At 44.6% G+C, this 22,805-nt stretch overlaps 1 protein-coding gene across 6 annotated transcripts in view; it reads left to right on the plus strand.

Annotated features, from left to right (window-relative positions):
* Window positions 1–22,805, plus strand: part of LOC144668049 (rho GTPase-activating protein 27-like) — a 208,671-nt gene that overhangs the window by 156,612 nt on the left and 29,254 nt on the right. For 4 of the 6 annotated variants that reach the window (XM_078529796.1, XM_078529801.1, XM_078529800.1 and 1 more), the window contains 8 exons: window positions 1,821–1,952; window positions 7,985–8,071; window positions 8,581–8,648; window positions 12,394–12,481; window positions 15,940–16,044; window positions 17,040–17,138; window positions 20,319–20,415; window positions 22,367–22,495. In XM_078529796.1, the coding sequence (XP_078385922.1) occupies window positions 1,821–1,952; window positions 7,985–8,071; window positions 8,581–8,648; window positions 12,394–12,481; window positions 15,940–16,044; window positions 17,040–17,138; window positions 20,319–20,415; window positions 22,367–22,495 (805 nt within the window). The remainder of the gene's footprint in view (window positions 1–1,820; window positions 1,953–7,984; window positions 8,072–8,580; window positions 8,649–12,393; window positions 12,482–15,939; window positions 16,045–17,039; window positions 17,139–20,318; window positions 20,416–22,366; window positions 22,496–22,805) is intronic. The other 2 variants (XM_078529797.1, XM_078529798.1) reach the window with 2 other exon arrangements.

Below are 22,805 nucleotides of genomic sequence, written 5' to 3' on the forward strand. Positions count from 1 at the left end.
GGCCCCATACCCCCCCTTCCCCCTGCTGAAAATTCCAGAGTAAGGTGGCCTCTGCATTAATTAGCCAATTGAGGGCCTCGATTGGTCCAAGGGCAGGTGGGTGGTCTGCCCAACGCTTCCCTGCTGCCAGTAAGATACTAGTGGAGGAGGGTAGGCAACAGGCATGGTGCTCCCCTCCCGCCAAGCCATACAGCCTTCCCCTGGGAGGGGCATAAAATTCTAACGAATGAGTCCAAATTATAGTTTATTGCCTTGTTTAACTGGCGCTTCATATTGCCCAGTGTGATGTGTTTTTGAGTTGCCATTGCAAACTCCCCAGAATCCAGTCACATTGTTGGTTGGATTTCTCTGGTTTGGGCTCTAATGAGTTTGCAGATTGTGCTTTGGTTTTTCACTAGACCGTAGGGATCTTACAGTAATGGCAATATATTTTAATTCATCTACTATAAGATTGGCATGGATTGCTGTGAGGAATGGCCACAGCCTAGACAGATTCCTGTCATATCACCATGCAGTTTAAGGGGCTGGGATTGGATCTTCCAGGACCATCACCCAGATTTCCTAGGGTTTGGAATAGCAACTGACCGGTGCTGATTATCTCTCACTCAGCAAAAGCCCCTGAAGGTAATTTCAGACCTTAATTGTCAGATATTTTGGTCTTAGTGATTCAATCCAGTCCTGCCCGGTACTCTTTTCTCCTTGTGCTTGTTTAAAAAAAGTCCTATTTTTTTAACCAGATTTTGTATCCAATGTTGTCCTCACTAATACTGATTAGTTTGTAACTATAGTCATTGTTATCATTTGGGAACTATTGATTTGTTGTGGTTTTATCCACTTATTGTTCTGGCTTAAAGTTTATTTTAAGTGTTATGAAAATCTCTCCTCCTTGCGTCAAGGCATTGACTCCTTGCTGGAGTACCGTTCCAAAGGTGCTACTCACCTTCCAGTACAACAACTGTTAATGAACTTCGGCGATAAAGCCCCATTTAACCCCTTGCACCGCCCCCCCCCCCACCCCTTGCCAACCAATAGGCAGAAGATGGACACAGTTAAACTGAGGACAGTCACATACCTAATTTGATCCCACTGCCTTCCCTCTATGTCCTGATGTTAACCGGTTACATTGAGCAGGACACCCGCAGGAAGGAGGTGGAGTTCTTCCCTGAAGATGCCAATCGGATCTTGATGATGCAATTGGGATCTGATGGCAATTTTGGCCAGAGATGGGAGTGAGGGAGCAATGATGGTTTTGTGCTGGAAGGGGGAATCAAGGGCCTGATGAGGCCCAGGCAGCTAAATTGTAAAGTTTAATCCAAGGCTTCCTTTTGAGCCTGGAAAAGCAGGACTGTTGTCCTGGGCTTTACAAGGAAACTGGGCACCACGGTTGTGACTCTCAGGTCCCTGGTTGCACCTTCCTGCCACCAAATTCCCGCTCCCACCCAACAGCCTGCTGGTGGAATTGGCTGGGTTCAGCTGGGACTTCTGGAAATTGAGGCCCAGCCGTTAAGATCAGCCTAGTCTGCATCTCCATGGAAACCCCGGATTCGCTGCTTCACTTCAGTGCTCATGCACATCATCCATCACCACCCCAACACCTCCACCCCACCCCCTCCACCACCCCCATTGCCTCTTGTAACTGGAGTGGCACCCTTTTCCTTCCACATGAGGAAGGTTTATCTGTGCCTTCAGAGGGGGTAATTGAGAAATTAGTGTTTCCCATTTACTCAGACCATAACATAACATGTAACACGTACAACTCTTTAGGTTATTTTCCCCTGTTTGTACAAGAGGAATAACTGATGTTTTCACCCCTCCTCCAGTATGGAACTCCTTCCAATCGACTTAGTGGAGGGAATGGAGTGGACCAAGAAGGAAATTTTGTTTTCTCAAACTGGCGTCATGGCAATACACTGAAGCCAGTTCTATCTGTGCGCTTGGATACTGAGGAGAAGGTGAGTACAGTGATGAGTCTCTGCATGGAGCTTTGCAAGTTTTTAGCCTTGGGAACCCTTATTGACTGGGTCTCAGTGGTACAGTTGGGTTAGATGCTGACCTTTCACCTCTGGCTCCTGGGTTTAAATCCAGACTCAAGGTGGAAGACTGTTTTGTCTACTTGCTGTAAGAGTTCTATGTGGGTTTAGTCCAGTCAGACTACAGCGCATGGGAATTTTTGGTCGCTGATGGGGATTGATGGCCACCCACCTCCATGCCACTGCCCCCAGAGGTCCCAATTAAAAATATATTTTGGAAGTGGGGAATGGGCTAAAATCTAAACTGGCATTTAGCTATTGACAATCCTGTCCCTAGTATGTGTGATGATGACCATTTTTACTTAGTGAAGGCAGTAAAGGAGCCAAATTGGGGTAAAGTTGAATATTTGGAGCCAGGATGGAATGTTCTCTTTGAATCTGGTACATTTGACCTGGGGTTAGACAGTGTAAAGTTGTCAATTACCCAGCGTGATTATTCACACCATGATGAACAAACATAAGCAAATGGATATGCTAAAATATCTTGACTGCATTCCCTATTGCTGGGATATAACACAGACAGGCATCAGGATAAGTGTGTGTGGGACCTTAGAGCAGTTTTCTTCACATTTATGTAAATCATAGGATCATAATAAATCGGAGCAGGAATAGGTCATTCAGCCCATCGAGCTTGCTGTATCAATTCATAAGATCACCGGCTAATCTGATTGTGCCCTTAACTCCACTTTCCTGTCTATCCCCACCATACTGCACACCCCCCCCACCCCCCCTCGGACCACCCCAACGTAATCTAGAGAATTTTGGAAGATTACAACCAGTGCATCCTCTTTCTCTGCAGTCACTCAAGATGTTAGGATTCAGGCCATCACTTGTCAGCCTTTAGTCTTCCTAGTAATCTTTTCTCTAGTGATAGCGATCGTTTTAAGACCCTCCCTCCCTTTTGCCTCTTGATTTTCTACTATTCTTGGAATGCATTTTGTGTCATCCTTTGTATCTGTGAAGACAGATGCAAAATACTTGTATAAAGTCTCAGCCATTTACTTGTTTATCATTATTAAATCCCCAGCCTCGACCCCTAAGCAACACTTACTTTAAGCTACCCTCTTTCTTTTTATATACTTGTCGAAACTTTTACTATCAGTTTTTATAGTTTTTATTAGTTTTCTCTCATACTCCAATTCCTTCCTCTTTTTATTATTTTTTCAGTCGTCCTTTGCCGGTTTCCAAAATTTTCCCAGTCTTCCGGGCTCCCACTAACCTTTGCCGCATTGTGCATGTTTTCCTTCAATCTGATGCCATCCTTAGTTGAGCATGGATGGTGTAACGAAGACAGCTTGTCCTTTCTTCTACAAGCTCTTAGAAAAGGATGCAGATTGTTATCCTCTGACCTAATTAAGGACTAGTCTTGCGTTCTGCTTTTAATTCGTCTCACCAGTTCCCCTGACAAACGTTGTGATTTATGCTTCCTTCATGAACCATGTCAACTTCTGCAGTCTGACAACTTCACCATTTTGTCACGTTATACTTGCACTGAAAACTGGCTGCTGGTCAAGGGCCAGTCGTGGCCACATTTCAGATGAACATGTGCCAGTGTGTCAGTCTGGTTGGTTCGCTTCACACCACCCTCATCATGACTTTACCTCAGTAATATCATAGAGCAGCAGGCTCATGTACAATGCCAGCTGCACCAGTGAGATCACCATGTTTACTGGGTCAGGGCCAGTTCTGAGGTGCAGACTGCCTTCTGCGGGGAGCTGGTCCAGGGCTGGTCAAGCTCACTTTCAATCCCTTATAATTATCAGGCATAAAAAGCTTTTCATTGCTCTGGTGGTGGTTACCAGTCCTCCCGGTAAGTTCCCTCCCTCCATTCGACGAACATGCAGAGAAGTAACTCGTGCCAGCCGCAACTTGGACCTCCTCATCCATGGAGACCTTCAAGAACCACCACACCCCCCTCCAACTCACCACATGGCTCTACAAAACCCCTTCTGGATATGAATCAAACATCTCCAACTCCATAACACTGATGAAACCTGGAGGGAAGCTTGGCATTAAATGGGTGCTAATTGCGGCAGGACGGGAAATCCATCCATAGGCTTTCCCACGATGGACTAAATTAGGGCAGTGGTGGGAAGGCGGCCAGGTCGCCACCCGCTACCCTCCTGCCTCATTAAATGACTCCCACCACCAAACACGCAATGGGAGAGGAGGGCATTCACTTCTGCTCTTTGGGTGGAATAAATAGGGCCACTATAAATAGGTCTCATCTTGCCATCACTGGGGTTCCCCCATTGGCCGGCTCGGGGGCTCGCCATGCAGGAACCCCTTTAAAGCAAACCTCATCAGAGTTGCTTGTGGACTTCTGGTGGGGGTTGAAAGGTACTTAGTGCCTGGTCGAGGGACCTGGCATCGGGAAGGGGGGCCCGCTGAGAGCCAGCCCCCTGCTGCGGACCACCCTCTTCCACACAAACCCCACTCCGCCACTTCCCTCCCACTATCACTCACCTGTGCCTGTGCCCCCTCAGTGATCCTCGGGTGGGTATAATACGGCATCAGCCACCACCTCCCCGGAGGCGCTGCCAAGCAGTGAAGAGCTGCTGGCCTCTGATTGGCTGGCAGCTCTCGGCAGGTGGGTGGGTGCCCCCAGGGTCCTTGATCCTGGGGAATGCCCTCCACTGCCCAATTAAGTGCCCAGTTGGCACTTACTGTGGAAAGCCTTCCCGAAAAGAGGCAACATGGAGGAATCATGGGTTTTAGCATCATCAAAAGTAGATAAATCGACAGGCCCAAATGAAGTGTATCTTAGGCTGCTAAGAGAAGTAAGTAAGGAAATAGTGGAGGCTCCGACCATAATTTTTTAATCCTCTCCGACTGGTGTGATGCCGGAGAATTGGAAGAGTGCTAAAGTTGTACCAGTGTTTAAATAGGAAGGAAGGGATAGGCCAGTTTAGGTCAGTTAACATCTTTCGTGGGCAAACTACTGGAAAAGAAATTCCAAGGGACAGTGTAAATCATCATTTAGAGTGGCATGGATCAATCAAGGTCAGTCAGCATGGATATTCTAAGGGAAGTTCTTGCCTGCCTAACCTGAATGACCCTCCTTGTTGCCTTCTCAAAAACTTCAATGAGACTAGTGCATTTGAATTGAATTTTGACAGAACTTTTGACAAGATCAGACATAGTGGACTGATCAGAAAAATAAAAGTTTCGGGATTCCAAGGGCAAGGGACAAGTTGACTGAGTAGCAGGAAGCAAAGGTAATGGTCGGCAGCTGTCTCTTGTGACTGGAAGACTGTTTCCAATGAGGCTCTGCCAAGTTCAGTACTAGGTCCCTCGCTTCTCATGATATATGCAAATGATTTTGGCTTAAGGGTAGGGGGCATGTTTGCAGATGATTCAAAAGTTGGCCGTGTAGTTGATAATGAGAAAGAAAGTTGCAGACACGTTGATGGGCTGGGCAAGTGGGTAGAAAAGTGGCAAATGGAACTCATTCAGAAAGTTTGAGGTAATGCATTTGGGAGAGGCTAAAATGGCCAAGGAATACACAATAAATTATTGGATGGTGAGAAGTGTAAAAGAACAGGAGGACCTTGAAGTACATGTTTACAGATCCCTAAAGGTAGCAGGACAGGTAGATAAGGAGGCTGAGAAAACATACAGAATACTTTCTTTAATTAGCCGAGGCATAGAATATAAGAGCAGGAAGGTTAGACTAGAACTATATAAAACACAAGTTAGGCCACAGCTAGAGAACTACATATAGTTCTGGTCAGCACATCACAGGAAGGATGTAATCATGCTAGATAGAGTATAGGGGATATCTACAAGAATGTTACTAGGACTGGAGAATTTTAGCTATGAGTTCAGATTGTATAGGCTGGAGTTGATTTCTTTGAAGCAGAGGGGGCTGAGAGGAGATTTAATTGAGGAGCTGAGATAGAGTGACTAGGATGGACCTATTCCTCTTAGCAGAAAAATCAGTAATTAGGGGCATAGATTTAATGTAATTGGCAGAATGGTTAGAGGAAGTTGAGAAGAAATGTTTTCATCCAGAGGGTGATGAGGGTCTGCAGCTCATTGCTTGAAAAGGTGGCAGAGGTGGAAACACTCATCCACTTTAAAAGAACACTCGAATATACACTGAAGTGCTGTAACCTATAGGGCTATGAGCCAAAACTGGAAAATGGGATCAGGCTGGACCACTCCTCTTTGGCTAACGCAGATACGAGGGCCGAATGGTCTCTTTCTGTGTCTGAAATTTCCTGTTTCAAGCAACAGCTCAAGACAGATTCTCTGGTTCATGTTCCTTTTCAAAATGCTGGATCAATGGATTTACTTTTATAACTTTAGACACGCTACACCTTGACCATTTAACAACTTGCATTTATTTGGGAACTTTAAAGTAATAAATCATCCCAAGGAGCATAATCAGACAAAAAAAATACGTCAAGCCAAAGAAAGAGACATTGGGCCTGATTTTAACTCTGTGCAAGCGGGTGGGTTTGAATGGGTTAAAATCGGGCCCATTAGGCGTAGTGTCCAAAGGTGAGGTTAAAGTGGAGGGTATAAGGAGCCTGTTAAAAGAGGAGAGAGAGGAGTAAAGGTTTAAGGTGAAAATTCCAGACCTTAGGATTTAGACACCTAATGGCCTGGCTACCAATACTGGGATGAAGGAAGGGAAGAATTGACCAGAGGCCAGAACCCTGAAGCCACCCAAAGTCGATTCTGTGTAGTTCTAATTTCTCAGAGCATTTCAACTGAAATGCCAAGAAGTCAGTGAACTTGGGGGCTCAAATACAACCATTTAATTGATCAGTTACTGGCCTGAATTGGGTTAGAATATTGGCAACCATTTCTGAACATTTAAAGAATGTTATTTTTGTGCTGTGTTTGGTAAGAGATGGTGCAATTTCAACAATAAATTGTTTTAAAATGTAAAACATGTATTGGGACTATCCCATTCGAACAAGATGTACACTTATGTATGGAAAATTGAATTATGGGTCATCCAGTTAACAATGAATTCAAATTGTGACTCAAATATAGGCATATAAAAATGGACTTTGAGTCAAACTCAAATGATGCATACCATTGAGTACAGTCATTAGGTGATCAGTATTGTGTGATGTGTTGTAAGACAAAATATAGTAGATACAGAGTAAGAGTAAGATTTTATTTTCCCTAAAATGCCTGGGATTATGCAATGATATATATATTTGTCCACTGTAGATGGAAAATCTAGCCCATGCTGAATTGGGTTAATGCCTAATTATTGTTTTTGGTGCTGTGTGTGTGGAATTTATTCCAGGGCGTTTCAACAGAACTGTCTCACATCATCCCCCTACTGAGTTTCTGAAGAGAGTTGAAAAAATATACTTTAGTGAATCAAAACACCCTCAAAAATGACAGGAATAAGGCGGCAACACAGTTCGTTCCATTTAGTCCCTGACATTCCCACTGTGCGACTTTGCTAAATACTGGACATATCACAGAGACTACAATGATTGTGTTCTCAGAGATCCCAGGTTTCCAAGCTGACCATTCATGAGATTTCAATCGTGGTCCAAATATACAGACAAATATTCTCCCATTTTTTTTGTTATAAGAAGTTTTGGTATATTTCAGTTGGTGAAGGATGATGCTGCAACCTATCTTTACTCAGTCTTAGATTTATTTACAGAGTGAAACATTACAAGCATATACCTCCTAACTCAACCACCCAAAGTTTCAGTGAGTGTCTCTTTATATGTGCTCAAGTGAAACCCCATTTAAAACCCTCTACCTGCGCATATTTAAACATACAATCAACAATCATCCCCAAATGCTCTCAGGATTTGACTAGAGTCCTTAGCTTTTGGGACCCTCGCTTCTGCCCTCCCATACCCTGTTTCAAAATTCCCACAAGCAGGTACAAATTTGCCATATGATGTGAACATGAGCAGCTGACCGAGAGCGGTTTTGATATGAATTAACTTCTCTTCTGTTTCTTTAAGGCATCATTTGTTACTCACAGGCGAAATGCGTCTGACTTCAGTGCCGAGCTTGCACTTGGGAACCGTGTTGAAATTCTGCTCCCACACGTTAGTGTTTCCTGTTTGTGAGAGAGGCCATATCATTCTTCACACTGATGCACTTTTACACTAATCCCATTACCCATGTATGACATGCAGCTGCATCCCCATCAAAGCATGCTTTATATGCATGGTATTTTCAAAGGGATCCTGTCTGCTGGTGACATCTTTTTACATCTCTGGATTTTTAGCTATACCTGGTTCTTTTCTAAGTGTAACCTCTACCTTGTGCCTGATGCCTTTTCAAGCCATTAATGTGCTGTTGCCTGGGACTATCATGCAGGTTCTGACCATTTACTGCAGGAATGTTTTGTGGCTTGAGGAACATTGCTGCTGATGTATTGAGCTTTCATTTATCTCTTGCCTGTAGCTATTTTCTGTTCACCAAGTAATGCAGCTATTCACTGGGGAGTTTGGTGCAGCAAAGAAAAGCATGGGACTGGACCTTTTGGCTGCTTTCCTTGCTCTGCATTTCAGCATGTACTCACTTGCTTTTTTTTTTGATATACATTGTTTAGACTCAATCACTGGACAAAGCTGGAATTTTAAACAAAGCCAAGGTGGCAGATAATGGGAAGCGCATCAGGTAAGAAGCCTTTCTGAGTTGGCTCAAAACTTTTGTGGGGTTTTGTAGCTGCACCAGCTCTGGAAATAAACTCATGGCTAAATTCACAGAAGTTCAGGTGGCTTTTATGATAAGCGTGCTGCTATTAAAGCGCTGTGACAGACTCTTTCCTTCCTGCATTTCCTTTTGTCAGATGTGTCTCTATTTCACCGTGTAAATAAGGTCAGTTGAAGACAAAAGCAAATTCTTTAAAAGCATGTTTTTTTTCAGTTCTGTGACATGAAACTGGGTGTATCGATTATTCCATAGATTTTTTATTTTATTTCACTCTTGACATATTTTATTTTGACACTCACCTAATTAGGTGGAAAAGTGGCAGAATTTTTTTTAACCTGAATAGCACATAGTTTTAAAATGGTATTTTTGACTTTTACATTTATAACCTTCCTTTCTCATAGATTGCAACCAACATGTCTCTAATACCATAAGGGTGACACCATGCCAAGAATTCCTTTACGCGGAGGTGTTTCAAATAAAGACTACATTACTCCAGGCTTTACCCCTGTTCCTCAGGGCTTTATTCCTGTAGTAGGGATTTTACTATCATAGCTTGGAACTTTAAGTCTGATACACAGAACTTTACACCTATCACTGAGTGGTTTTACTCTCATTACTCGGGATTTTGCACACATTAGCCAGGGCTTAACCCCACTCTCCATTTGCTCCTGTTACTCAGAGTTACTCCCCGCACACAACTCATTGTTGAAGTCTTTATTTCCAATACTTTTGGTTGGTTTGTAGCCACCAAAAACATGGGGCCACCTGGCCGACCATAATCTTTGATACCTTCACCTTGAAAGTAAAGTTCGAGGTAGATAGTCTGGCTCTGGTTTTCTAGCTGGGAGACTGGCTTGTCAGTGGGCAACCTCAGGGAAATGTCAAACAGTGTGGATATCAGTGATTCTTGTAGGGAAGCTTAATGCAGGAAATGCTGATTGATTATTTTTCTGTATGCTTCAGTATTCTTCACTAATTTTCTTCTCTCCAATCTTCTCCCAAAGACAGTGCTCCTTATGGCATTATATATGCTGGCGGGCTGTTATTCATATGCGAGCATTGGCTATTTGAACATATGATTAATTACAGCCAAGCCCAATTCTGCCTTCATTCGATGTCCCTCACTTCTAACAGGGAGTAATAGGTATTGTTTAGAATTGAGAACCTGGCAGAGATTAGCTACTTTGCAACAGATCAGGGATCAAACTTGGAACCTTGCTGGTGTGAATGGCTCAGTAACTCAATGACTAATCCCACTGGACATAAGGAGAGTGAGGTACATGCTCCCAAATAGCAACTTGTCTTAAACATTGGCTTAACCACCATATTGAAGTCCGATCCCCACACAACAAAACTGTCCCTAGTCTGGTAACTGTGGCCCAACTGTTTTTTGTCCTTTCACTGGATGTGGATGTCACTGGCTAAACCAGCATTTGTTGCCCATCCCTAATTGCCCTCGAGAAGGTGGTGGTGGAGCCACCTTCTTGAACCACTGCAGTCCAGTGCGCAGGTACACCCACAGTGCTGGTAGAGAGGGAGTTCAAGGATTTTGAGCCAGCGACAGTGAAGGAACGGCGATATAGTTCTAAGTCAGGATGGTGTGTGGCTTGGAGGGGAACTTGCAGGTGGTGGTGTTCCATGTGTCTGCTAGGGTAAAGTTTCACAGTAAAGGCAAGCTATCCCATGAAACCTTAAACCCTCCAACACTAAATATATTTCGACTGAAGTTAGCATTTCACGTGACAGAGAGATAACGGGCTGGATAGTGTCCCCATTGGGGCCAGGAATGGAGGCAGGTGGGAGCTAAAAATAGCTGCAGTAGCTGGCATGTTGGTTTCTCAGCTCCATCCCACCCCTGGGCCATTTTTAGGGAGGCAGGATCAGGCGACCAGTGGGGCTACCTGCCTGCATGTGATGGGGGCCAATCATGGTCATTAAAAGCCTAATTGAAGCCAATTAAAGGAATTTTCTAGTCAGTCTCCAGGCTCCGCAGACAGTGGAGGCCAGTTTAGGTGCCTGGAGGTGGGCACCCAGCAGCAGGCTGGGTGAGGGGGGTCAGCGCTCTGAGCAAGACCTAGAGGCCCTCCTTACCTGTCAGATTGTAGAAGCAGATACAGACTGCCCTGAGACTGCTTAATATATTTCCTTATTAAAGATTTAAGACAGTTGGAAAAAGGGCACCTCATATTGAAACACCCTCTCTCTTACTAATACAGCCTTGTGCTCCTCTGAAGTTGGAAGACCTCTGATTGGCCCTCGAGCTCTGAGGACCCTCCAACATCCTTAATAGGATGGCAGATTTGTCTCCAGACCAATTAAGAAGGCGTCCCTATGAAAATCACAATGAGTGACAGTTTCCCTGTGGGACTGGGTTCCACATCTGGAAACAGTCTCCATTTCTGTTTTCTGCTCTGGGAGGAACAATCTAGCCCATCACTGCACAACCACATTTTTATGTAGACTGTAGGATTTAGTTCTACTCTTTAGTGTCCCAGCAAAGAACTTTGCGCAATTTGTGGTAATTTTGGTCAGCAGGGGCACAGAACACCTGGTTTTAATGCATGAAAATTCATGCCTCTCCAAATCAGGATACTGACCTTTGTGCCTAGTTTCCTGATGTACACACCTTTCTTCTGATACTCTGCGCTAGGCATGTTAACCCATAAAACCTATCCCTTAATCCACATTGCTACTGTGCATGCTTTTATTAATGAACTTTGATTACTGCAATATATCGTAATCAAGGAACTTGCAGGGAATTGCTGCTGTCCCTCAGTAAGTGAACAGCACTGTCATCCAGAGTGAACCTTCAAGGATGTGCAGTTCACAGGTACTTGGATCCTCTCCATTCAAGATTCAAAAACAAAATATTCCGATCACCAAGCATTTTTCATTCTGCGTAATCAGGACGTTTCCATTCAGTAAGTCCTGGAGGTTGAGTGCTGGTGATTAACCGATTAGTCTAAAGCCACCTTTGAGTATCACCAACATCACATGATTAGCTGCACCCTATCCACTCTAATTAATACATTCCAACACTCCTAAATACCGATGGGGTTTCATCACTTTAGTTAACCTGTTAAACTTCATTCAGTTGCACTAAGTTACAGTAGCCCAAAAGATTGATTTTCCAATTTCCCGCATGCCAGTAATGAAAGTTCTCCAGGGACCCGCCATTTTCCATTATACACTTGCAACCTTGAAGTGATAATTTGGAAAATCTAACTCAAAACATCCTTCAGGAAAGATCAGGGAAATGGAATTCAAGTGGATGGCTCCAATGCAGAGCCAGCACTGCTGCAGGCTCAATTGTCTCCTTCTGTGCTGAAATTTAAGTCATACAACAATACTTCATTGGGTCCCGTTCAAAAGTGTAAACCTTGCCAAGCACTCAAGAACAGTCAATATGTCTTTGGGTAGGGAGCAGGAGGAGGAGAGATTCCTTTCTTTGCTCTGTATTGGTGTATAACCAACATAACATTCATGATTTTACTAGAACCAGCAGCCAAAAATAAATCTCCCCTCCCCCTGCGTCTGACAGGAGCTGTTTAAATCGAGGGTCTCTCATGTTCACTCATGCTGACTCCTAGACTAATACTTAAGATAGCTGTTCAAAACCTGTCAGCTTGATTAGCATTGTGCTTCTCATTTCTCATTGTGTGTTTAAACATATCACACAAACTACATTGACCTTTGTGTTTTAATTTAGGAAGAACTGGTCATCCTCATGGACTGTGCTGCAAGGTGGAATTCTGACGTTTTATAAAGATCCCAAGAATCAGTCTGCAGGCAGCCTGGTAACAAGATTTCATCTGGAATATCCCCCAAACGTAAACTGTGATAGGAATAGTGAATCTGATAGGAGTCATTTTCAACTTCACCATCTGGACTGTAACCTGATAGGAAGGATTGGCTGGCCGTTGTCAAGCCCACCTGATTATTGTTGCATAAATTGCATTGCCATTATCAATATCAGCAGCTGGATCATCAACTTGCCTCTATATAGCACCTGTAACATGGACCAGGGTAGGGGGGAGTTGGTGGTTTCCCTTCCCACTATCTGTGAGAACACATCCCCGCTGATACTGCCGTGCACTTTATTCAAGGAGTCCAGGTTACTGTGGCAACGTACACTTTTACATGCATGTTGTAGCCTGGAGCCATGGATAGTATTGGGAAAGGCTCTAACATTCTTTCCATCACGTGACTGACAAGGAATCTTTCCCACTCTTACCGCCTATGTGTGTTGGAAGGATTTACAGATTGATAATCAACCTGTTTGGCCACATTATGAACACATAATTCCGTTTGCCATCAAGTCCTGGGGTGGGACTTGAACCCAGAGTTGCTGGTTCAGAGGCAGCAATGCTACCCGCTGCACAACAAGGCGGCTACTTCCTGCCCTGCAGCCATTTCATGCTCCAACAAGCATTAATTGGCTGGAGACGGGACTTCTGCCCCCTCACTCGGGAGGAAGTCCCACCTCAGAGAGCTGCCGGCCAATCAGATTGGTCGGCAGCGCTCTAGTCCCTGTAGCACCAGAAGCTGCGGTGGACAGGACACGGACTGCATGCAGTCCCTGGAGCCTAAGTCCCGGGAGACCAGGACCAGGTAAGTGTGGGGGTCTCAGGACAGGGAAGGGATGTGAGGCCCAGGGGACTGGTCAGAGAGGGGGTTGGGCTGTCGGTAGAGAGACCAGGAGGGGAGATGAGGGAGCCCCCGCAGCGGTCAGACCTTATCAGGGGATGTCCAATGTTAAAATGAGGCTGTTGATGGAAGTAACCCCCGCCCCCTATATTTCCTGCCTAAGGCCTGAACCCGGTTTATTTTCAGGCTTCCCCCGCTCCCAGAGCTCCTCCCGCCAGCCTAAAAATTGAGGCTGGGCTGCAAATGGCCCTTAAGTTGTCAATAGTTGGCCTCAAATGGGGAAAGGGCAGGTGGGCCAATCTAGGCATTGCCCAAGCAAGTGTAAAATTGCAGAGGTCGAGGCGGGTGGGAATCCGGTGGGAAGGCCATTCGAGAAAGTTTATACTCTTCCCTCACCCCCCTACCCCACCCCTGCAAACCCACCAATGGGGGAAAGTAAAATTCTGCCCATAGAGAAGAACTTCAAAGGTGCTTCGCAGGGATGCAACCAGACAAAGCTGAGGCAAAGGGGGTATTAGAGGGGGGACAATTACAGCTTACTCAAAAAGACGTGTTTTAGGGAGAAGATTAAAAGCGTTCAAGGGAGGTGAAGAGATATTTAGGGAGGGAATTCCAGTGCATGAGACCCAAGCAGGTGAAGATATAGCTGCCAGTGTGGGGAGAAGAGGGAGTGGGGGACAGGGGAGATTGCACAACAAGCCAGAGTCAAAGGAACTGAGGCATTGGGTGGGGGTGGGGGGTGTAGTTGTAGGGCTGTAGGAGATTGGAGAAATAAAGGCGGGATTCTGTGGATTTAGCCAGGAAGATGGGAATTTGAGGCATTGGGAGACCGGAGGAGCCGATGTTTGGATAGTAATAATGGTGATTGGAATTACGTAGGATAGAATATGGACAGCAGAGGTTTGGATGAGCTGACGCTTATAAGGGTGAAGGATGGATGGTTAGCCAGGAGAGCATTGGTATCATTGAGTCGGAAGTTGACAAAGGGTTGAGTGAGGCAGGGATGGAGTCAGGCAATATTAAGGAGGTGGAAATGGGCAGCCTTACAATGTAGATCACAAGGAGTTGAAAGTTCACTAAAGGACAGGTAGCCTGCTGAGATTAGGGACATTCGGTTCAGAATGCAACATTGGCATTCCACTTCACCAGGTTACCAGAGCAAAGTTAAAAATTACTTTTTGGTTTCAATTGAGCTTTTCCCATGTTGTATTTTCTGTTTCCCATTTTGCAATGGATTAACAGTTATACCTTGCCATAGATATAAAGATAACATTTGATTTATGTTATGAACCTTTTATGAGACAAGGTGGAGTTAGTAGCCATGGTGCCCATATAGAACATGATTCTCAATCATCATCATCAATCACTCTCGGAGCATATAAAATTGGAGAGCAGGAAAAGTTGGTCCAACAAGCCTTCCCCACACTGAAGACTCTTGGTTAAACTCTTCCCCATACTATGATGGCGAGAGCATCATGACTGAAAACTTGTTCCCTCATGACCACGTAATCCGTTGGGAAAATCAAATAAACTCCGGACCAATAAGGGAAAATTTAATACATTAATGGTTAAAAAAAATTGAACTTGCACCCAAAATGGATGGCATGTCAGCAGAGTGATTGCACATTCCTGGCACAAAGCCAAATGCAGTACCTGGTCTCATCTTGATGGGCTGCAGGCACCAAGCGGGTATCTGGAAGCAGCTTGTTGTTATCAATGGCAGCAATTGGGGCCAACTGTGATGCTCCTAGAGACCCTCAGGTAGGGTCCGGTGGGGGGAGGTGATACTGAATAGGGGTGGCCCTGGACTGGCAGTGGCCCACAGTTGTTTTGTGGTTCTAGGAGGAATACTAGTTGACTACACAAAACACACAACATTTTCAAAGCCTTTGGGCTATTTTTCAGCAGCCTCTGGTGACCCCTTTAATAACTGCTAGTTAAACTTTTCCAGCTTCCATTGGAGTTTGTACCTAGAAACTGTCCAATTACATATCAGGATCCTACAATCCTCAACTAGGTGGGTGCCTTGGCCAACTAAACTTTGCCTAATGCAATTCTGGGATCAATCAGGCATGGAAGATCATGACGTGATTTTGGGCCTCATTTTGTCTGTTTTAGGCCCAAGAAGTGGGCTCATTGATATCCAGTATCACCTGTAACACACTTACCAATGCCACATTTGAAACATAAGTGTTTACACCATTATACTATTATATACCACACCCAACTTTCCTCTCCCATTGATGTCAAAGCAATTCTGGTGCAACCAATCATGGTGACCAATTCACTATCATCCACTTTACACCATTGTCCACAAGTAAAATTATCCTCAATTAGAAACTGCTTAATTCAGACACACCTCAGGAAAAAAAAGCACCCCTTTCTCAGATCAGGTCAGGGACATCCAACAGTATTCTGCAGGCAGAATGTCAAAAAGCTTGGTGAATCATTCAACTCAATAGGTAGGAGGTGACATGTTAAAATTCACAGCTTTTTCATAAAAGCAATGCACCATCCTGAAGAGAGGGTAATTCACACAGAAACAAGTGACAGGATGGCAGGAGTTGAAGTTCAGCCTCTTTCATATCTAATGTCTCTCTTTGCCTAGAAACAAGCAGTTGGCCAATTCGTACCTGAATATACGGTGGAGCTGAAAGGAGCAAGTATTGGATGGGCAACAAGGGACAAATCGAGCAAAAAGAACGTGTTAGAGGTGAGGAGGTGCGCTTTTCATATAAAGGGTGCAAATGATCCCAGTTTTCATTGAAACATTTGCCCAGCAAACTGCTAAATGAGAAACAGGGACCTTATGAAAAAGAAGAGATTAAAATGGATTTTTTTTTGTCTGTTGAGTTGAAGGCAAACATCTTTGCCTAACACTGGCAACCTTTATCCTCCACTTTCAGGCTGCATCGGAAACATTTGTTTTAAGGTTAAAGTCTCTTTTCCAATCATGGATTCAGACATTGGGTATTCATCTAAAATTCCACCCTCAGTTCTTTGGGCAGACCGCTGTCCTTAATTGAATGGCTGTTCGGAGAACTGTGCTGTGCCTCAGTAGCCAAAATGTACGTCAAATTCTTTCCTCTCGTTTGGGTACATTCACTTGTCTCAAACTCCCTGCAAGCAGCCACTAAGAAAGAGCAGGTTGGAAAAATGGGTACAACTCTTTAATGCTGATTCCCTGATTCTGGTTTCCCCGAATGTTTTTCCTGATAGGGATTACGGGACCAGTGAGTCTACCCTCTTGCTTTTTATTCAGGTCTCTCCTGGCCATGAAATGCAAAATTTTGACGTATATTGGAACCAAAATGTTTCCCACAGAAATATAAATAAAACTGTATGATTAATTTTAGATGTGCTATGGCAGACGAATGACAAGATTGCCCCAGTTTTTTGTACCATGGCTCTTTTCCCTATTCCTTTGTAAGGTTCTAGAAAGAGATTCCATAGTTGTCCAGTGCCTTATCCAACTGACCATTCTCAATGTGCAAATGAGGATGGTTATTGGGCTATTCAGTACTGTGGAGAAGGATTCACAGCTGAAACTGATAGGAGATGCTTTCCAGTGATCAGGAGTGGGAACGTCAAAGAATTTTCCCCTCCTGTACTTGAGTGTTCAACACAAAGTAATTCCTGTGTTGCCTCCAGACAGGTATCTCAGCTTTATACACTCAGGATAGTAACAGTATGTACTTCTATTTTCAGTTGAAAACCCGAAGGGGTTCAGACTACCTCATACAGTACGATACAGAGTCTGTTATCGGGGACTGGTATAAGATAATCAATGAGAGTATCAATCAACAGGTATGTGACTGAAAATGAAGCAAGACATCTTTTACATACAGTGAATATTGTGGGCAGGGAATAACCACCAGAAGTGTATTTACTGTCTACAAGTCAAAGGAAAGCGTCTTTTAAAATCTCCAAGAGCCCCACTAGAAATGATTGTTACAGGCCATGTATTTGCTTGTTGAGAAATATATCTCATATCCTTCCCTCCTGAAGCCCTGCCAATTAAGGTCCCCTCCTCCCTCCCAACTGCTCTATGATGCAGGGTGCTCGTGTGTTCAGAAGCTTCATTGATGGGAGGTTGGTCTGGAGGCCAATCCTGGGAGCACCTAGACTCTCTTTGAGTTTCAAATGTTAGAAAAAAAATTTGTCTTGTGCCTTTGACTCTTTCCCAGCAGCTATGATAAACTGCAAGCTGGTCGTCAAGGCTACAGTTTAGAAAGTCTTAGTAGTGTTCAATAGCTTGAATTAATTAGAAAAGTATCTTTCCAGAAGTAGCTGGCACTTAGATTTTCCAATTTTGTAAAATTGGAACATATTTATGATGTGCAACAAATAATTTTTTTAAATAATTCATTCTTGGGGTATGGGTGTTGCTGGCAAGGCTTGAATTTATTGCCCATTCCTAAATGTCCTGGAGAAAGTGGTGGTGAGCCCTTGTTTAGAACTTGGCTTTATTTCTAGAGGGAGTGAATGAATATTAGGGAAGTTATACCAAAACTGTATTGAACCTTGACCACACTTAGAGTACTGCATGTAGTTCTGGTCGCATATTGCAAAAAAGGTATAAAGGCACTGGAGAGGGTGCAGAGAAGATCTATAAGGATGATATTAGAATGAGCAGATATACATATCAGGACAGGATTGACAGACTGACTCTCTTTCCCTTTGAGAAAAGAAGGCTCAGGGATGACCTAATGGAAGTATTTAAAATAAATATAGATTTTGATTAGAGTGGATACAGAGAGAATGATTCCTCTTGTGGAAAAAACGTAACCAGAGGATATTAATATAGGATAGTCACCAAGGAATCCAATTCAGAAGAATGCTTGGGCGGAATACGATGGGGGCAGATGGCATGGCCACCCCCCCAAACCCCACCCCCTGAAACCCCATAGGCGTGGGGCTGATTAACAAGTGGGACTTCCTCCCCTCATTGAGGTGGAAGTCCCGCCCTCTGGAGCTGCCAGCCAATCGGATTGGCTGGCAGCTCCATCAGTCCTGGTAGTACCAGGAAGGTGTCAGTGGCCACTGCCGGGACTGCTATGAAGATAGGACCCAAGGTCATGGATCCCCAGAGCAGGTAAGTCCAGGATCCTGGGCTGGGAGGATTTAGGAAGGTTGGGGAGAGGGGCAGTGGGGGAGATGGGGCATGTTTAAGGGAGGGAGTGGATAGGAAGGGAGTGGTGGTTTAGTCTTAAGGGGTATGGCATGGGCAGTGCATTGTCAGGGTCAGTAGGCTTGATAACAACCCTAAATAACCCTTAATTGTTCATTTTAATATGGTGGGCAGGCTGCCGATTTTGGTGCCCGCCCCCATGGGAAACATGTCCGCCTGGGCCACATAAAATTCAACCCCTCGTCATTCAACAGAGAGTGGTGAGAATTTGGAACTCACTACCACAGCGAGCAGCTGAAGTGAATAGTATCAATGAATTTAAGGGAAAACATGACAAGCATACGAGGGAGAAGGGAATAAGTGGTTACAGTAGTAGGTTTAGATGGGGAAAGAGAGGGGGAGGCCGAAGTGGAGCATGAACACTGGTGTGGACTGGTTGGGCCAATGTCCAATGCTGAGCCCATGTGGTGAAGGTGCTCCTCAGAATGCTGTTATGTAGGGAATTCCAGCATTTTGACCCTGCGATGTTGAAGAAACAGGTGTTATTTCCAAATCAGGATAGTGTGTGACTTAGAGGGGAACTTGGAGGTAGTGGTGTTCCCATGTGCCTTATGTCCTTGTCCCTCTAGATGTTGCAGATTTGGGAGGTGTTTTTGCACCTTTGATCCTGAATGACCTCCCAGCTGCAGGATTGTTAATATTTTTATCTGCTTCTCCTCATTTGTCTATTATTATCAAACATGGCAGGCATAAGGCAACACCTGCCCCTTCACTTCCTCTCTCCTCACCGTCCAAGGGCCCAAACACTCCTTTCAAGTGAAGCAGCATTTCACTTGCATTTCCCCTAACTTAGTCTACTGCATTCGTTGCTCCCAATGCGGTCTCCTCTACACTGGAGAGACCAAACGCAAACTGGGCGACCGTTTTGCAGAACACCTGCGGTCTGTCCGCAAGAAAGACCCAAACCTCCTTGTCGCTTGCCATTTTAACACTCCACCCTGTTCTCTTGCCCACATGTCTGTCCTTGGCTTGCTGCATTGTTCCAGTGAAGCCCAACGCAAACTGGAGGAACAGCACCTCATCTTCCGACTAGGCACTTTACAGCCTTCCTGGCTGAATATTGAATTCAACAACTTTAGATCTTAAACTCCCCCTCCCCCCATCCCCACCCCGTTTCTCCCCCCCTCCCCTTTTTTTTCAATAGTTTATATAGATTCTTCTTTCCCCACCTATTTCCATTATTTTTAAATCTAAAACTAAAACCTTGTTAGCCTTTCCACCCCACCCCCACTAGAGCTGTACTTTGAGTGTCCTGTCTTCCATTCTTAATTAGCACTTTTCTTAGACAAATATCACCACCTTCAACACCTCTTTGATCCTTTTGTCTGTGACATCTTTTGATTATCTGCTCCTATCACTGCTTGCTTATCTCCACAATCACCACACCCTCAACTTCTCTCTCCCCCCGCCCCCCACCTTAAACCAGCTTATATTTCACCTTTCTCCTAACTATGCTTCAGTTCTGCCGAAGGGTCGTGAAGACTCGAAACGTTAACTGATTTCTTCTCCACCGATGCTGCCAGACCTGCTGAGTTTTTCCAGGTAATTCTGTTTTTGTTTTGGATTTCCAGCATCCGCAGTAGCTTTTAGCTTTTTGTTTTTATATATATAGGCATAAGGCTGGTCCTGGCCTTCAGGCAATTAGTAGAATGCGAGAATAGGTGTAGCAGTGGCAGAGCGTGTCCTCATCCAACATCCTGCCCATCACAGTGGCTAACTGAAGCTGCTCCATAAACATGTGTTATTCATGAGTATTGGCATTGACTCAATGATTTCTCTTTTGATTTCTATTTAAGTTGGACACAGTCAGCCTAGATGAAGTTGATGCTGTTTCCGACTTAGCCGGACCTGAGAAATACAACAGCAAGGATAAGGATGAGAAGAGAAATCGTAGTAAGTCTCTCCAAGAGTTTGTAGAGTTTATTTATTTGCCAATAGCCTTGATGGAATGACAGACTGATTTCCGATTGTCATATCACAGAATTAAACTTGACAACCCAAAAAACCAATCCCCAGTTCCACAAGTGGACAGATCATCTCCTCTCTTCCCTCCACTATCTTCTCACAATGTTTGGAAGATTGCTTCATTAGGTCTGTGCTGCTGGATATCCACAGCCATTTTGACAATCCACTCTGTTTCTCTCCTGGGAATTTGACAAGTGTGGCAAGTGCAGATCCACTCTTGACCTTCCTCGTTTTTTTTAATCCGTTCATGGGATGTGGGCATCCCTGGCTAGGCCAGCATTTATTGCCCATCCCTAACTGCCCTTGTTCAGAGGGCATTTTTAAGAGTCAACCACATTGCTCAATACTGGTACGCAGCCAGTTCCCATTGACAATAATTTACCCAAGGGGACATAATTGCTTATTGTCTGGAATTTGCATTCAGATTTTTGCTGATTTTTTTTATTATTCATTCATGGGATGTGGGTATCATTTATTGCCCATCCTTATTTGCCCTGGAGAAGGTGGTGGTGAGTCGCCACTGCTGCCATGTGGTGGAGGTGCACTCAATGGTGCTGTTAGGGGGCAAGTTCCAGGGTTTTGATCCAGCGACAGTAAAGGAACAGAATGTCGTTCCAAGTCATGATTTACCTCAGAACTGCTATATCACAAGATCAGTTTGGATGAAGAAGGCCCACCAGCTTATTTGATCGTGGTCTCCCACAATGCCAAACCTTCCGTCTTTTCTTCACCATGTCCAGCAGTTTTTCCAATGAGTCCAGTATCCTGGTCTCATCTCACTTTTCCTGGTGATCTGTTCCAGCTGTCATTCTTATCTAAATCCTTCCAAAAACATTCCCCTCTCTCCATCATAAGGTTGGGGGTTTAAGTCCCTCTTTAGAGGCGTGAGCACAAAATCAAGGCTGACACTCCAGCGCAGTACTGAGGGAGTGCCGCACTGTCGGCAATGCCATCTTTTGTACGAGACGTTAAACCAAAGTCCTCGTCTTCCTTCCCGGGCGGGCATCAAAGATCCCACAGCAATATTCAGTGGGGAGCAAAGCAGTCCTGGTCAGTGCTTAGTCCTCAAACAACTTTACTAAATCAGATTATCTGGTCATTTATGTCAGTGCTATCTGTGGGATCTTGCTGAATGTATTTTGACTATAATTTTTCCCTAACTTGCAACAGGAACTGCACTGTAAAAATACTTAATTGGCTGTGAAGTCCTCCCCACATGCCGCGACATCCCATGGGATCCCAGGACTGAGCTTTGAATACTGGAAATTTGGAATGGAAACAATAATTAAATCAGGAGCAAATGTTCCCTGTAAAATTGAGTTGTGTATGGCCCACTTATTTTGGTGCACAATCTTTTTACAAGGCTGTGCACACCCATTATTTCTCAGCGAACCAGGGTTGCGCAGTACATTTCAAGCTACTGAATAGCCGTGCACGCACCCAGCTTAGTGCGGACTTTGGGCAGAAGAGTCTGTAACCAGAGGGCAGGGATTTACGTATTGACAAAAGTCCTAGAGGGGAGATGAGGTAATTGATTTTACACCAGGCGTTAAGTCTCGAATGCATTGACTCAAAGGGTGGTGGAAGCAGATTCAATAATAACTTTCAAAATACTTTGAAGGAGAAAATTTGCAGAGACAGTTCCTTGAAAGGGCTGGCAGAGACACGATGAGCCAAATGGCCTCCTCATGTGTTGTACGATTCAATGAATAAAATGCTGGAAACACAGCAGGTCGGACAGAAAATCTCCACCTTGAAACATCACTTGCTTTTTGACGCTGCAAAGATTGGTGCAGCTCCCTGGCTTTGAACCACCTTGCTCCTGCTGTACTGGAAGTGATGTCAGAATTAACTCTTCCTTTTGACCTCTTTACTTCAGGCACTCAGAGGAACTCCGTGGGCAACACTGTTGATGCTGCAGATCACAAGAAAGTGAAGACCAAGTTAATAAAATTCCTGCTGCGGAGACCAACCCTGCAGAGTGTGAGGGAAAAGGGTTACATCCAGGGTAAGGGAGAGACCGTGAGGCTGCATAGCAACAATCGAAGGGCACAGGGGATTCCACAGATCACCCATCCCTGCCAGCCATCTTGTTTTAAATAGAGCACCCTGACAACTGAGAAAAGAGTGCAAAATTGGCATAGTCATTGAGTGATTCTCACCCCCAACCTTACTGATCTGTCTTCGCCTTGTCACCACGTTGCAGCTTGAGGGCTGTGCATTCGTCTTTGGACAGGAAAACCCCAAAACCAGCCAGTCTGCAAGGTTTCACAGCCCTGCCTGTTTACAAATTAATCACTGCGCTGTAGTGAGTTAAT

The sequence above is a fragment of the Cetorhinus maximus genome, chromosome 25 (assembly GCF_964194155.1).
Source record: "Cetorhinus maximus chromosome 25, sCetMax3.hap1.1, whole genome shotgun sequence".
Classification (NCBI taxonomy): Eukaryota; Metazoa; Chordata; class Chondrichthyes; order Lamniformes; family Cetorhinidae; genus Cetorhinus; species Cetorhinus maximus.